Raw genomic sequence first — 18,095 nt, forward strand, 5'->3', positions numbered from 1 at the left:
AAATAAATATTTTTTTAAAAAAAGATGCTGGCTTAAATTTCTATTTTCTCTATGTCTAATATGTAACCTAACTTTTCAGATAGAAGCCACGTTTTGACAGTTTTGCTGCTCTAAGTGAATACAGGTTGCCTTTGTAGGATATTAGTGTTTATTTTTTGCTTGATAGTAGTGTTGGATCTTCCTTGATTTTCCACTAAGAACTTAGCCTGATGATTTGAATCTGAAAACTCCTCTGAAATGTACTTAAGGTTCAAAGTCTTCAGCCTCTGCTTCTCTGACTCAGAGTATTATCAGCTTTTTCCAGGAGGCAACACTCTATTTTTGTTATCATTATGTCCTCATAAGGATAGGGTTTCATTGGCTGAGCACTTTCCTTCTACTACAGAACAAAGGAATTGAATTTAATGATGGTGCTTCCAAGTTTCCTAGATTTTCTGATTGTGCAAAATAAAACGCTTTGGGCCGAAACATGTTTTTGTGTCACTGAAGACACTGTGTAAGGACATTTACAGCTATTCTAGTTTTTAAAAGTTCCAGAATCCACTTTGCCAAAGTACACTGTCAGAGGTAAAGGACAACGGAAACAAAAAGAGGAACAGATGCACTTATCGAGACTATTCAACGTCACGGCCTAGGTCCCCTCCAGTGAACATTTCTCAGCAATGAACTGCCACGCTTTCTCATCTCAGTGAAACAGAGGCTGTAGTCGTCAGCAAGGTGGATCACGCACACTTTTTGGAAAGGGGAAAAAATATATATGTGCAAAACTGAATTACAAGATAAGTGTTTCATGAAAAATTCATAATTTGTGCAGTCTCTTGCACAGGACACATTTTACATGAATGAACCTTTTTGGAGAAACCACATATACCCTAGCTATAGAAATGAAATAAAGAGACAAAGATCTTTATTTGATTTTATATCCACACAGCTGTGTGACTTCAGGCAAATGTGTTACATTTTCTGAGCCATAGCTCTTTCTCCCCTCCAGGTGTATGTGTGTGTGACGGTAAATACATGAAATCACAGTTCTTTCTAATGAAATTCCTACTTTTGGGAACGAGAGAAAAGAACATAAGGGATGTGTGGTCATTAGTCTATCAAGGAATTATCCATTTATATTTTCCCAGGTGTTAACCAAACAGATTATTTAAAACACACACACACACACCCACACACACACTGTTCATCCCTGTAGGAACTCTAGTTTTTGAAACTGACTGCAAAGAAAATGCCAAAAACACAAATTCATGAATTTCTGAAGTTTGGATTTTATACAGTCTATTTCATTTCCTGGTTTCTCTTCTGCTGCACTTTTAAAAGCAGATTGAAGAACACGCTATCCTTTTGAAAACGATTTGAGCTGAAAGAACCTACACCATATGTTATGCTTACCCAGGCAGTGTAAAGCAAAGTGCTGAGCAATTATATGCTGTATTTGATCAGTTTTGACAGCCAGACTTGAAACTCAAGCCAGACTCCTCTGCTATGTCTTCAACAGCAGGTTTTGGAATTATGGAGTGAATTATGACTAATCGCGTCAAATTTCTACTTTACCTTGGCATTGGCCTCACAAATCTTGTGAAAATGACTCTCCTGATCAGCTTTAACCATGGTGTGTGTCACCATAATTGTATAATTTCTATGCTAGAATACAGAATAAAGATAATGATGGATAAGAAAATACAGATTTCATTTGAATACTGTGGATTATCTTGTTCCAAATCATCTCAAAATGCATATATTTCCCTGTCTCTACACGTTGTATTCAACATAGAGGATTCTAATGTAATTTATAATCTTAAAAGTATAAACCAGCTCAGGAAATTGTTCTGCTTTGCTTAAAATGTGTTTAAGAACCATTTAAATAATTTGTATCAATTCCTTAGTGCTTTAGCATAACCCAGCAGAAAATACATGTCATTCATATCAAGTATATCCTTTATAGTAATATATTCTAGAAACGAAGGCACCATAAAGAGAACACTAAACGTTACCTATCCAAAAAAGTATCTACAGAACCTATAGGGGCATGCATGTGGCTTAATAAATCTTCTGAAAACTTTTAATGGGAAGTAGTCATTTGAACTTAGAAATAAATAATTATAGAGAAGAATAAGATCTCAATTCTGAGATGGAAACAGATTAACTTTAGAGCAATTTATCTTCTACAGCAAATTATGGGCCAGTGCCAATGAGGCACAGATGCATGCCCCACGAGAGGCCTAAGGAGACATCTGTGAGATGGAAAAGGCAGTTTATATTCAGTGTAATGTAATAATGAAATGTCAACCACTCCCCAGATGAAAGCTTTAAATACTCTCTAGCACAGGGAAACAATTTTGGGTGTACTTTCTCTTATCCCAAGCTGTACTAAGGCTAAGCAAAACTTTTAACTCATATATTCCTAAAATGTTAGCATGTTAGATGAAAGATCATAGTGGTGAGAGAGTGATAAAATGAGTGTGGGCCAGGGGTTGTGAGTGAAAGAAAAAAGACATCAAGTTAGAGAAGAACAAAGACTTGAGCTCATTACATAATGGATAATAACACTATATCCAGCATTGGCTTATTCTATAATCCATTGCATTCTTCATTTAAATGCAAAATTGAATCAAACATGTTCATGTTAAGTCTTTGCCCATGCTATTGTCACAGAAATTTTCTTAGCCATGTCTATTTTCATTATACCTTCTCTGACGTCCACTGTCAGGGGAAAACATGGATCTTGTCTAACCATTAGCCCTGCCCTGCACTGTCTCAGATCTTGTGGTACATTGTTTACCAATCTGAATCACTGCTCCTACTCCCAGGATCCAGGTCATCTTGGTGACATCAAATCAATCGATGCTTTTTATTTTCCCATAAATCAAGGAACTTACTGAGAAGTCAGAGGATGCTATTACTGCTTAGGTAATTTCTTTAATAGCCATTGTTTCTAGAGTTTATAATTAGAAGAAAGAAGAAGAAAAGAATGAATAAAACACTGAAGAGTCCCAGAGGAGCCAAAACACTTTACTAAGTGTCCGTGTTCCAGGTTATTAAATACTTGCAGGATACTAACACATCTCTTTGAAAAACACTTGAAAAGCCCTTTCTTATTATGAGAGACTATATGACCCTTCTCCATTGCAACACCAAATAAATCAAGTTATTGTTTGTTTTAAGGCTTGATATAAAACTGAACAGGAACAATGGCTTTTTATTATTTATATACCCTTTTTCGTCATTAAATGTTTATGGAGTACACAAAGAATGAACAAAAATTATGTCAAATTCTTAATAAAAGGAAAAATTCTGTTGCACAGATATTGGTTGTATTTTTACTGTGATGTTTCTGACTTGATTTCTAATGTATTAACAGACTCTGCAGCTAAGGAAGTTATGAAATTGAAGATTTGGAAATGCCAAGCTGAATCTCCCCTGACACTAGGAGGATCATGATTTATTTCCTTTCTTAGTATACTTTATAGAAGGTAAACAAGAAGCATAAAGACACAAATTTATGTTAGAACTAAAAATAAAGTAATGAATCTCTTGATTTGTTGGCTTGTAATGGGCAACATGTTGGGGTTTGGAAGGGTCTCATAGAAGAGTAACCAAGGCATGTTAAAGACTGTAAGAAATAATGCCAGAGGGAATCAGGGTATACAGAGGTGTAGATGTGACAAACCAGTCATAATGAAGTGAAAAACGAAATTAAAGAAATTTGCAAACTACAGAGCTCAGGATAGACATGTTGTATCTGGTGAGCAATTTATCTTTTACCTAATGTTTTCTGTGAAACACTACAAACATTACTTTTAAGATGAAACTTCATAAATTTACAAGGTTACTAACCTTTTTGGGTACAATTGCTTTGGTTTTCATCACTGAAATCTCCACAGTCATTGTCACCATCGCAGGCCCAGTGGCCTGGGATACACCTGCCGGTGGAACACTTGAACTGGTTCTCTAAGCAGGAGTGAACACAGCCCACCTCATCACTGCCATCTCCACAATCATCATCTGCAAAGAAACAGCAACACCAGCTAGGAAAAAATTAATCTACTATGAGAATATTTCCTAAGAAACATTGTGCTTCAGTATTCACCCTACAGCACATTTTTTTAAAAGAATGAATTACCAATGACAAGCAGGGAGTTATTTTCACCTTTGCAATTTAATGTGAACACTGAACTAAAAAAAACAATTCTAGATTTTGAAGCTTTATTTTATTCAGGAATGCATTTGTAACATGAAATAGGGGTGATGGTGAGTGAAGAATATTCATGAAATGACGAGAAGAGTCACAAACAGATGTTGCACACTGAAAAGATAACATGTGGAAAACTATTTTCAAACACAGATCCTTTGTGCCTCAGAGTTTAGAGCTAAATCTTCAGTTCATCCCCTTCTCCATTTCCCAAGAAAATAAACTACTGTGCATCCACCCTTTCTTGGTGCCTACATGTGTACTTGTAATTTAAAAAAGCTGTACACTGTCACCGGAAATATGTGTATTTTTGACTAAAAGTCACTGCAAGAGATAGATGAGAGGAATACAAAGTGACAATGGATTAAATTGAAGTAAATGTTTGAGAATGTTTATATATAATTCATTTCCCAATGCATGGCATGATTCAACATAATAATGACACAATTGAGAATAAAAAACATCTTTGTGGGTAAAAAGCAAGGTGACAGAACAGAGACCAATTTGGATAATTTTGTATCAACTTATAAATCGCTCAATGCTGAGTATATAAATGATCTGGGAAACTTAACTGTCCAAGTCATTTCTCTTAATGCTCTCTTCCTTTGTGTTTGTAATTTATATTAGATTCAGCACAATTTGTGAAAGCAAGTCTCCATCATATGCTCATGGGACCAACAGTGAGCTTCATTGTCTTCACAACTAATCCCAACTGATGTGCCAACTGTCCTCTCACCACATGCCTGTGCATTTTGCTTGGCTCTGCAAATTTCTCTCCTACAAATTTATCCTTCAAGAAAGCCAAGTGACCCAGCCAGCCATGCTCCAAGTCAGATAAGTGCTGTACAGCAAATATTTGTCACTTACCAGAGTCACAGTGCCATTTGCTGCTAATGCATCTGCCATTTTTGCAAATAAACTGAGTAAGTGGTTCACAAGTTGGGAACTCTGTGAAAGATAGAACAACCAGTAAGAGATATGCTGCTGACTATGCTGAGCTCAATTTGTATCTTACTTGTGAATGTGAAGACAACATTGGCCCTGGTCTTTGCACAAGGTGAAGGGAAAACAGAAGATAAACACATAATGGTTGTAAATTTTGAGGACATATGATACACAGAATCTTTTAAATGAATATTTTATAGCGATTGGAAATCTTGATGAAGGAAGTTTGGATTCTTCCCAGCGTGAGAATGAATGGATGTCAATTCTAGGCATGCGTAAAATCAATCCGCACTCATTGAACAACAGCCACTGGGGCTCCACTCTCTGTTGCTGCAAGATAATCTCTGCTTTTGTAAAGAGGAAGGATCTCTCTGAATGTGGTCTCAAAGCAGCATGTTCAGGCAGAACGCCATTTTTGAGATGTGTTTCAAAAAATGAAAGGAAAAAGCACAACAAAATTTGCTTAGTGGGCATTATACAAAGACTTTAAAAGTATAAATTCTAATTGTTACAATGAAAGTTTTGAAAATAAAACAAATTAAATAAAAAATGCTCTTTCTTAACCTTCACACAGATATAACCAAAAAGCCAGAATTAGCATAGAAATACTTGTGAATGAGAGAATTAGTAAATTTGAATACTACTAAAGCAGAGAATGCTTGTTACAGCAAGATCAGATAATCAGAACTAAGTGCTGGGGGAAAGAGAAAGGTAGCGGTAATTAGAGAAAAATGTAATTGCTTTCCAGTTCATTCAGCAAATTCCAAGCAGCTTGCTATTATTTCCTAGGGAATAATTGTTCTCCCTATTTCATAGAGAATCAAATAATTCACCCAGAATTTTTAAGTAAAATATTCAATAGGAAGTATCTGATTCACACAAAATCACTTATCCTCATAAATACTCAAGAATTTAATTAGTAGATTTTTTAAAATAGAAAAATAAAATTCATGAGTTCATCAATACAAGGACAAAAGAAACTTATACAAAGCCAAAATAGATTCTGTAAGAAATAGTTGATTTTCTAAAAGAAATAATAACAGAAATAGACTTTATTTGCTGTACAAGAATGAAAATATTTTCATACTACTTTCCGCAGGATATCTTGGTATGCTAAAGATGGATGCTGGCCAGATCTCATCTGCCTATAATCCTATAGCCTCGCATCTCTATCTCTTATGTATTAATCCTTTATCTATGTATCTAGCTATTTATCTATCAGTTCATTGGTTATTATAACATTGGACTTCTTTGTTGCGCACTACTTTATTTGTAGAAAAACTTATGAGCAAAATGCATTTCTCTGTTAAGATATGAAAATCACTGATAATGTATAATCATTTAACCCTAAAACAAGGGGACCTAGAGAAAATAGGATTACCCAGATTAAGCAAAAATGGATTTTAGACTTCATTTCTTCAAGCTTCTGATGTGTCACTTCTTATACCACATTGCTCTCAATTTCAATTTAATATCACTTTCACTCATAATCCATGAATGTATCCAAATTGTTGTTTTAGCCTAACCATATTTCAGCATACCGTAAAAATGAGAATGAAGAAATCTCACACATTATTTTATTATTCAGGGTTAAATTTCCCTTGTATGTATCAGAAACTTTCCTAAATATTTCTACTATGAAATTCATTGGCTTTTGTTCATACCAGGGACTCCTTCATATTTTTATATTTCTGAAATTTTCTATTTAGAGTTTTTGAAATGAATCTTTACATTATAGGATACCATCTTCTATAAAATTGATTTTACATGTCATTCAGCTTCATCTTGTCAGTTTTGTCACACTTTCTAGAACCATGTCTGATTTTTCCTTAACAGTTCAGAATTTCACAAAGTACCTTAAATAGTACTGCCATTCAAAATTAGGTTAGTATTTTCTTCCTTTTTCTGAACAATAAAGTACAGAGCTGATGTTAACTTTGGGAAACAAGAATTTTAAGCTGCAAGATTGGAAATACTCTACAATGGTTTCTATTTGAACTCAGAAAACTTGATATATATCAAGTTGAATGATTATATTAACTCATAGTTCTTCACAAATCATGAATATTTGAAATCTATGCTATAGTAAGAGAAAATCAAATTTATATAATGGTGCAAAAGGTTTTTCTCTGCATTAGAATAAATTAAAACATTAAAATTACAAGCTCAAATATTCATTTGTACTCTTTCAATGTTCAACTTTAGAGTTCACAGACTTCTCCCTAGAATGACATAAATGCAGCCAAGATGACTATGACAGCCAATAATCAGGCTTCAGAGGTAGCCATCTTTAGTATTGGTAAATTGCCAACCAATGACATGAGTTGTTAGTATTTCATAAAATAGCATGAAGAGAAACTGGTAGTTTTGTACCAGGTCAAATGACTTTAGTCATTTATTTCTTTTTTCTTTAAGGTTGTATTTCTTTATTTCGAAGGCAAAGTGATGAGAAAAGGAGATTTGAAAAGGCACAGAGAAACAGGAGTAAAGTAGGCCTTCAACGGCTTGCTATTCCGCAGAATAACAAAGTCCAAAGCTGGCACAGACCAAAGCAAGGAGTCTTGGCATCTAGGCATCTCACTTGTACTTCAAGGACCTGAGTACTTGGGTCACTGTAGCTGCTTTCTCAGGTGCCTTACCAGGAAACCGGAAGCATAACAGATGGAATTGTAGTTGGTATTCTCATAGAATCCGGTCTTACAAGCCATAGCTTAACATGCTATTCCACAATACAATGCTGGTCACTTCCTGTACTCCCTGAACAGCGATTTCTTTGTGTGGTTCACACTTGAGTATGCTCATCTGCGGTACTGCCATTTGAATGCAGATTATTCAATAACTGAACAGATATTTATAAAGCTTTGTGATTAACAATACTTTTAGCTTTAAAAATAACTTCACTTTTAATGTCAGGGTCACTAGGGCCTCAACACTTTCCAAAGAAATAAACAAAAAGGAGATGTTTATAATAAAATGTGAAGGAAGCCAAGGCTATGAGATATAGCAATCTAACAATTATTATATCATGCAAGGGGAGATGCTGAAAAGAAAATTAAAAATTGTTAGGACACTATTTAATATTAATTTCTAAGAAGATTTCCCTTGTTACTTGACAAGGTGATGTGAATGATATTTGCGTGTCAAAAGTCAACATGGATATAGCATAATATTTTTTAAAAAAAATATATTTATTTTGTATTGAAAAGGTGGATTTATGAAGACAAGGAGAGACAAAGATCTTATGTTTGCTGGTCACTCCCCAAGTGGCTACAATGGGAGGAGCTGAGTTGATCCAAAGCTAGGATCAAAAATGTTTTTCAGGCCTCCCATATAGGCACAGGTTCCTGAGGCTTTGGACCATCTTCTGCTGTTTCCCCAGGCCACAAGCAGGGAGCCAGATGGATAGTGGAGTAGGTGGGACCTGAACTGGAACCCATATGGGATCCTAATGCTTACAAGGCAAAGATTTAACCACTGATCCACGATACCCAGCCCATAGTACATTTTTCCCCTTAGATAAGTATCATTGTAACTTAAGCTGCTTCTTGCAAAGCCAGCACCTCTTATGAGTGCTGGTTCAAACCCTGGCTGTTCTACTTCTGATATAGCTTCTTGCAACTATGCCTGGGAAAGCAGCAGAGGATGCCCAAGTCCTGGGGCACCTGCACATTCCTGGCTTGTGGCTTTGGTTTGACTATTATAGCCATTTAGGGAGTGAACCAGTGGATGAAATATATTCATATTCTCTCATTCATTCATTCATTCATTCAAATACTCAAATTGAATAAAAATAAATACACATGTTTGTGCAACATACAGTGTTCTTAAACAATTAGAAATTCTTTGTCATTTAACTTTTACCCAGTAATTTACCATGTCTCCTGTCAATCTCTTAGTTGAACTTAGCATTTAGGTCAACAGAGAAAGTAGTATTAAAACAAACATGGAATTACCAAACAACAGAAAAACAAGCAAACAAACAAACAAACAAAAACTTACTAAAAAGAACACGATTTTTTTCAGCAGGAAGACTATTAGGTAAAGTTATTAATTATTCATTCCCAAATTAGTATAATCTTGGGTAACTCACGTTTCTCATCACAGACTTTTGATGTACAACGCTAAATGCCTAAATCTAAGAGCATTTAGAAATTGGATATAACCTTAAAAACACTTAATGCAGAAAAAAAATTGTGTTCACTACTTAGCCATTTCCTGGGGTTTTCACAGTTTTACAACAATCAAAGCAATAGATTTTCAGAAAAAAAACTGTAATATATAAATGTTAAAATAGTCTTTTTTTACACTTAATAAGGAAATCAAATGAGCAACATGTTTTAGAAAGTTTCATCAAAATCCTGACCTAAAACAGACCTGTTTATTAGGCACTATGTTTCCACAAATGCAGATTAAAAAGTCCATGGTATAGTATCCCCAATATCCACCAGTGATAGGGGGACGAGATTTAACATAGTATTCATTCTTATCTAAAAATTCATTTTTATCTAAGAATAGAAGCCTCTTAACACAAACCCCATTTCTTTTCTGTCCATGCCTATTTGTGATGGTTTAAAAATTGAAAAGTCTAAATATTCTAGTTTATTCCCACATACTAGCATTGGTTGAAATACTATGATTTGTTTACATTTGACAAAACGTAGATGTTACATATAATCTTTGCTTTTTCAACTTTGCATACATCATTTTTGACTTTGGGTCTTCCTCTAACACAAACTGCAAGACAGGTGGAAAGATTACCTGATTAGCTCTGAAAAAGAAAGTTTATGAGTAAAGGTAGCTATTTTATCATGTTAAAAGTACAGAAAGGAAAAGTATATTTTTTCCCAGTAGATACTCTAAACTCATTGAAAATTTAAAATCCACTAATGGGCTTTTAGAAAAGCCTTTCATAATTGTAGGTATTATGCTCCATTTATCCGTTATATTTTTCAGTTGAATTTTATTACGATTTATGTGTATGTTATCGCATAGATGGCTGCAATTTTCTTTCTCTCCCAAGGGCAACCATGTTTGGTATGTACCCATATTTATCCATTTTCTAAAGCTTAGAAGAACAGTTACCAATGTAGACACAATTTTTTATTTCAGAAACAATTTATGTTTCCTTGCTGTGATGTAGGGATTTTCCTACCTATTTCTTCTCCTTGATCACCAATGTATTTCTAAATAATTTGATGTCATAAAGTAGTCTTTATGGATTTATTTGTTATTATTTAATTCATATCCTATATAGAGGAATTTAATCTTTATGATAAAATACACAGTGAATTTGACCAGATTAAAAGTAAATGACAAAACTAGAATATGTATATATTTAGCAAAGTGTTTACTCAAAGGTGGTGATGATTATTAAATCACCTGTAATTTGTTATTGACTTTGTGGAGCTTGGCTAGTATTGCATAGTTGTATACAATGCACTACAGCACCACAATTGCTATTACTATCTTTGATTTGCAAATTAAGACATTAGAAGTTGGATCCAGCACAGTAGTCAAGATGCTAATTCTTTACCCTGTAAATGTGAGTATTCCACATGGGCTCTGGTTCATGTCCCAGCTGCCCCACTTCCCATTCAGCTTCCTGTGTATGGTCTGGGAAGATAGTCGAGTATGGTTCAATGCCTTGAGACCCTGCATCCATATGGGAGACCTGGAAGAGACACCTGGTCCCTGGTTACTGGCTTCAGATCAGCTCTGGCCACTGCAGCCACTTGGTGAATGAACCAGCAGATGGAAGATCTTCCTCTCTGTCTCTCCCTCTCTGTAAATCTGCCTTTCCAATAAAAAATTAAAAAAAAATTATAGAAAGAAAAATTTGAGTTGAATTTGCCTAGAGATATATAATTTAACCAGGAGACGACAAAATAAAATTTGAATATCAGACTGAGCAATGCATTATATTTTTGCAATACCATTCTTTTCCATATCAACACCTGCTTTATGATTTAGATTTAGGGCATGAGTAAACAGTGCATCCTTTATTCCATGGGCTATATATCTTCTTTTCAAATCTGAATCATAAAATTCACATTCTCTAATGTGCATAAGTAAATGTTAGGTGATGAAAACAGTACTTTGTGAGTTATCCATATTATAGGACTACATGCACTGAGAAAATGAACTTTTCTTGATTCTAATCTTGATTGTGCCCCATGAGAATGTGTTCTTACATAGGAGAGACTTCCAAAATTCCACGGAGACAATATAGATTCAGATGATACCGTGACAACAATGTACTACAAATTGTCATTTTGTTATGCTTTTGTTGTTGCTACATAAACTCATTTGGCACTTTAGATACAATGCCATGTATAAAATTCATAGCTTTTGTAGGCAGTGAAACCCAGGAGAGTCCCTGGCTGCATCAGAAATTAACACACGACCTTTGCCAGTTCATAACATCTTTAACACTCAAGTTACTAATATGTAAAACATAAGGAAAAACTATTCAGAAAGTTGCGTCCATCCATGATATTTTATTGTGAACTTTAACCAGAGAGTGTTTTGGCTATATTCATGCATGATGCTCAGGAAGTTAGGAGTGTGAAACATATCCTCAATTTGGGATATTTTCAGCTTGTTGGCTAATAACCTCATTATATAAAGAGTCATCTGTACAAAGGGGTATTACAGTGCACCAAAAAAAAAAAATCTAAATTTTTTTGATAATATCTTCCTTTAAAATTTATGTGAAATATAAATTTATTTATTTAAAATTCAGACTTCAAGAGAGAAAAACACAGAAATGGAGAGGGGAAAGAGACAAAGAAAGAGGAGAGAAAACAAAAGAGAAAAAAAAAGAAATCTTCAATCCTTTGGTTCACCCACCAGCAATGACTGCAACAGCCATTGCTGTGCCAATATGAAACCAGGAGCCAAGAGCTTCACCTGTGTCTCATACTTGAGTAACAGGGACCCCAGCACACAGACCATCAAACACTACCTCTGTAGAAAAATCAGTAAGGACCTGTATTCGGAAGTGGAGAAGCTGCAATATGGAATGCTGGAATCACAAGCAGAAGTTTTACTTGCTACACAACAATGCCAGTTTATAGGTTAGTCTTTGCTTCCAAGGGGAAATTATATAAAACCTGATATGAATGATTTGTCTGAGTTAAATCAAATATAATAGGAGAAGATGGCTTATTGAAAGCTCCAAAGAAAGAGGATAGGATTTTTGAAGAACAATATTATAGAACATTAAAGTGATTGAGAAATTGAAAGAATTTCAGAAAAGTTGTTGCAGAGAACAAAGTCCCTGTAGTGAAACATCACAACTTCCATTCAACTTTGTCAAAATTAATGGGGTTGCCATGCCATTGTGGCACAGAGGACTAAGCCTCTACTCAACGCTGGAATCTCACTGGAGTGCCAGGTCTAGTCTTGCGAGTTTGGTTTTCAATCTAGCTCCCAGCAAAGGCACTGGGAAAGTTTTGGAAGACTTTTGTTGATCACATGGGAAGCTTTGATGGTGTTCTAGGTCCTGGCTTTTACTTGGCCTAGCCCCAGCTTTCTAGTTCTTTGGTGAGTGAAGCAGAAGGTGGAACATCTCTTTCTTTCTCTCTCTCTCTCTCTCTCTCACACACACAGACTCTCTCTCTCTCTAACTCACTTTCTCTCTTCCCGTCATTCTGTCATGCTACTTTTCAAGTAAATGAAATCAATCTTTACCAAAAAATAACACCTAATTTGCCTTGCAAATATATCACAGTATTGAATTTGGAGCGATTCAACTACTACCTTCAACAACCAGACAGTCAGTCAAGTAAAAGGTAAGACCTTAAAAACTCACCTTCTTAACTAATGATGCTTGGCTAGAGACAGAGGAAGCAGATGTACGTGAAAGGAAAAGCCTGTTTCTGAAAGCAGGAGGAGCGTGTGCTGCATTTAGAGGGAGGGGACAGTTTTGCTGAGAGCAGCTGTACAGCTCACACAGTAAATTAGATATAAAGTGAAGTACATTAGTGCACTTCTTGTTTTTGAGAGACACAGAAGGGACAAATGGTGAGAAGAGATTAAAGAGAAGGGGAAGGATTGGGGCAGGCTGCAAAAATAAAGAATGGTCCCATCTTTTCCTATCTTCTGATTAACTCAAAATCCTTCAAAAACCAGGTCTGGACCAGAACCAAAGTGTCAAGCTAGGAACGCAATACGGATCTCTTGTACCACTCAGAGTAACCGAGTTCCTCGAGCCGTCCCCACTGCCCTTGAGGGTCTTCATTAGCAGGAAGCAGGAATCAAGAACCAGAGCTTAGAACTGAGCCCAGCAGCTTTAACTCTCCCTGCAAACCTTGGTTTTCCAGCATTAGGGGTCAGCAGAAGAACATTTAGAACCAAAAAGTGGATTCAAATTTAACAATAAAATAGTCCCTTTTATTATTGTATCATAAAAATTAGTATTAATTGCAAATAGTAACTTATTATGAATAATAATAAATGCATTGCTATTAATTGTTAGTAATCAGGTATTACTTGTCATGATTATTGCTATAATTAGTAATCCTATATTAATAGTGATCATGAATTTATCTCACAATAATTACAAATAATTAGTAATACAAGTCTGTGTTCAATTATAATTTAAATGTAATAATTGAACAATGAAATTAGAATTTTCATCCCAAGCAATAACACTTTAGTAAGTCAGAAATATTTAATGAAAGTTCACAGATAAAATAATTCAAATAGTTTATATCAAAATCCCAAACATATGAGATGTTTATATATCAAGTCAATTAGTTTTGCCATTTCTTTCCAGATATTGAGGAAATTTTACTTTTTTCCTAACAAAGAGTACATTTTAAAGATATCTTATTTTGAAAAGATAATTTTCAAAAATACAGAAAAAAAAGGTTTTACAGGAGTATTTATGTATTTCCCTGTAAGGCAGCACAAAAAGAGAGAGACTGAGAGAGATCATTCATCCAGTTCACTCTCCCAAATGACTATTAACAGCCAAGGGCCAGAAAGCAGGCCCGAGCCAGAAGCCTGGAGTCCCATCCTGGACCCCCACCGAAGTGGAAGGACCGTCTGCTGTTGCCTCCTCAAGTGACTTAGCAGGAGGATGGATTAGAAGTTCAGCAGGGAGTACATGAACCCGCACTCTGATTTAGAAAGCTGACCTCATAAACAGCAGCCTAAACACACTGCAAGACTGTTTTCATTACTGACAGTTTAAACTTAATAGAGAAAACACACGTCAGAAAAACTGTTTTTTAAAGCAAAATAAGGATAAGCACACAGAAAAGTAATAAGGGTAATAACTTTGATTAATGTCATTTATCCATGTACCAATATGCTGATCCAGCTATGCTGTCAAATGGAATTTTACAACTGCCTAATGAAAAAAAAACTTACATGGTGTGTGGGGGGGTGTGTAGGTGTGTCTATTCATAAGTAAATTTCAGGAAAATATATTTCCCCTTGACCACAAAGAAGTGTCAATAGCTTCAAGCACAAAAATATTACATAAACAAAATATAGCTAGTATGTGAATTTAAAGGAACCATAGGCATATATATAATCCTTTCAAATGCAAATATTTTGAAAGAAATAGGATGCTCATCAATATTTTACTAATTTTTGTTAGCTACATACCACATACAAAATCTGTATTAGATATATAATTTTCTATAAAGTTATGTAGTGTGTTTTTATCATTTACAGATCAGAAACTTTTAAACTAGCAGTAGCTAAGAGGAAACAAATATTTTAAAGAAACTTAGCAATGTTAACTATACTGATTGAAATAGGCTGAGTTTGTAATATTGTCACTGGTAATATTGAAATTGATTCAGTAGAATAACTATTAGTTTATAACAGCTTGTACACTAAGGCTATATATACACGTGCATGCGTATGTGTTTGTGTGTATATATATGTATATATATATAGTAAGAGCTTACATGCTAAATGTGTATATGTAGCCTTACAAATAGCAATATAAATTTAGAACTATAGAAATTTACACACATCTATATATGTATGTATATATATATTTCAGAAATAGCAATAGAAATGAATGACAATGTGGAAATATATTGAGCCTAGAATTTTAGAAACCAAGGTTTTAGAATTCAGCTAATACAGGAGTATTTTTCTTCATTTTATTGTTTGATATAGTCCTATTTGCAAAGACTGAAGGGAGAAAGAGTATGAAACACTTCCATATCAACAAAGCAAATTGTAATTCATAGTTGGGTCTATATAGCCTGGTAGAAAAGTACTTTATATAGACAAAGTGGAATTTTACTTTTAAATAAAGTAGCGAAGTACTTATACATGCAGGTTTTACATCTGTCCTAAAGACTGTAACATCAATGACACAGGATTACAGTAACAGAAATCACTTACTGATATACTGGTTACATTTTAGGAAAATATACATAGAACGTCTGCTCACAAGATGTCAATTTAGCATGAAAGAAGCTAAATGGATCTAGGATCAATATAAGAATTCAAACAATAAATTTACAAAATTAGACTTTTGGGAAATGTTACTTTCTGAAACAAGTTCATTTGTGTCAACTACAATGTTGGGTGAAATTATATATATTTGAGAATAGAAAACGTTTTGCAAGAAAAAAGAAAAGATAAACTTGTGAAACTTCCTGGAATGGTCATATGCCATTCACTATCTAGATTTTTACATGTATTATTTCATTTTAACTTGATTTATATGTGTATGTCTGTGCCATGGTTTAGGTGTGTGTGTGTTCATTTTTTTAACCAATGAGCAAATCAACATTCCTTAAGTCTCTGAAGAATCCACGTTTCCTCTTGATGGAAATATAAAAGGGCAATAATTTCATCAGTGAAACTGAACCCTTGTCATGTAAAAACAGAACCCAGACTCCTGTCTGTCTCCCTTAGCACACAGTATACTTGCCTGCCCTTTATCAAAGGACATTCCCTGACTTAAGGGAATAATCCAGCTGACCTTTTAAGCTAATCAGGGACTCAAGAGTCATTTGCTTCTCCAATAGATAAGAAATGCAATTGCCAACATTGCCCTGGAGTGGTTTGGGCAGGGGAATTCCCATATCTGGACAGAATGTAACTACTGTATTCATATAACCCCTAGACCAACAAAAGACCTCCTAGCCATCACCAATTCCTCAAAGAGCATAGTATCACTGACCAAAGGGAGGTCATGAGCTTCAACAATCAATTGGAAACTTGCACAGAAGTTAATCACACATCAATCAGGACCAATTTTAATCTCTAACACCTCCTAAGGAACAGCTGCCTGTCTCTTTACTTGCATTTTGTTAAACAAAACAAACAAAATAGAAAAGAACAGAAAAAAACTTGCTTTCTTTTACCATTCCAATGTCAATGACTGACTTTCTGCAGATTCAGGAAAAGGATCCAATTTGTGCATTTTACAACAATGCTTCCAACTACTTCGGCAACATCAGTTCCATAAAGGCAGTTAGAACTATTATTGCCTTTCAGATCCACCCAACGGCTGGTGAGGTAGCATTGCTCCAGAGAGTATAGAACTCTGGATGGGATGGAAAAGCAAGGGCAACTAAAGGTAGAGAAGATAAAATAGACCATGTAAGTGACCAGGAGGCAGGGCCTATAGTACAGATGCTGGAACAGTGTTTGACAATTTTCAGTGTGTATTAAGATCATCCAAGCAGGTTTTAAAATTAACTAAGTCTCTATTCTGAAACAATTGATGAAATAAGAACGAAAAGTGCCTGAGATGCAGCTGATCTGGATATATGTTCAAGCACAGTTATATCTATGGAGACAGACTTATTTGGAAGTAGAATCCTTAAAGATATAATAAAGTAATACATCTGGAGATGAGATTATCCTGGATTAAGACCCAAAGCTACAACTGGTGTTACTGTACAAGAAAAAAAAAAAAAGGTGCAGGTGGGGGAGATTTTACAGCAACACAGGGAAGAAAGCAGCGTGAAGGAAGAGGCAGAAAATGTTTTGCTCTCACTAGCAAAGTGATGCCGATGGCAAGCACAAGCTCAAACAGGCAAGGCCCCGAAGGCTCTGTCAAAGCATCTATGACACCCTATTTATGGAATTTGGCCCCTACCAATGTGGAAGAATAACCTGTTTCTCTAAAACTGTGGTTTGTTGTCGTAGCCCTGAGAATCTCTCGTTTGTGGGCAATTGTGAAATCACAGATCTTAAATCCTCGGATCTTGTTTCAGTAGAATAGTGAGGTGCCTTTCCTTAGAATACTGATTTCTTGACTTCATCTGAAGGTCAACCCAATGGCATCTTTGGTGGAGAGGGGTGCTGTCTGGGAATCTTCACCAGCATTAAGCACATCAGGCAATTCATATCCTCAACCAAGAAAGTTGGGCGAAGCTCTATTAGTAATGGGAATCAGAAAGCCCTTTTCACCATTCTGTCAGTGGGTTTCATTATTCACCACCCACACTTGTCCAGTGTGTTCTAAAGAAAAAATTATAACAGATAACAGATGCAAAAATCAAGACACTTGCCTATAAAAGTTAAAAGAAAGGCAATTCAGCAGAAGCTTACATAACATTGATAAACAGAACAGAATATTCAAACATAAAGGCATCAAAGAAGAGAAAGGACTCCTAAGCCAGAAATGTATCAGTGCACAGCAGCAAACAGTTTCACAATTTCTTTGGTGTGTATCCCTTCAATAAAAATTAGTATTGTCAAAATGGAAAATAAGGAAAAGATTTGAGAAGAAATTAAAACTTCAAATTAGAAGCAAGAGAGAACTAAAGCAACCACTTGTTAAAAAAATTATTCTCTTGATATGTCAATATACAAAAAGTGAATATCAAAAACTTTACACTTCAGAATACTGGCGGTCATTTTGAAATTAATGGAATATTGGGAGAGATCAATAATAATGTAAAAAATATTCTCCCAATTAAAAACTTAAAAGCTATGGACAGATGAAGGTTAATGTAAAACTCTG

The 18,095-nt window shown here is 35.0% G+C and overlaps 1 protein-coding gene across 1 annotated transcript in view; it reads right to left on the bottom strand.

Moving 5' to 3' along the window:
- LRP1B (LDL receptor related protein 1B) overlaps window positions 1–18,095 on the bottom strand; it is a 1,301,643-nt gene that overhangs the window by 620,873 nt on the left and 662,675 nt on the right. Inside the window, exons 18-19 of the mRNA XM_040971988.1 lie at window positions 5,063–5,143; window positions 3,841–4,008 (exon numbers count right to left, since the gene is read on the bottom strand). Of these exons, the coding sequence (XP_040827922.1) occupies window positions 3,841–4,008; window positions 5,063–5,143 (249 nt within the window). The remainder of the gene's footprint in view (window positions 1–3,840; window positions 4,009–5,062; window positions 5,144–18,095) is intronic.

The sequence above is a fragment of the Ochotona curzoniae genome, unplaced genomic scaffold (genome assembly GCF_017591425.1).
Source record: "Ochotona curzoniae isolate NIBS_2020 unplaced genomic scaffold, NIBS_Ocur_1.0 contig_2210, whole genome shotgun sequence".
Lineage (NCBI taxonomy): Eukaryota > Metazoa > Chordata > Mammalia > Lagomorpha > Ochotonidae > Ochotona > Ochotona curzoniae.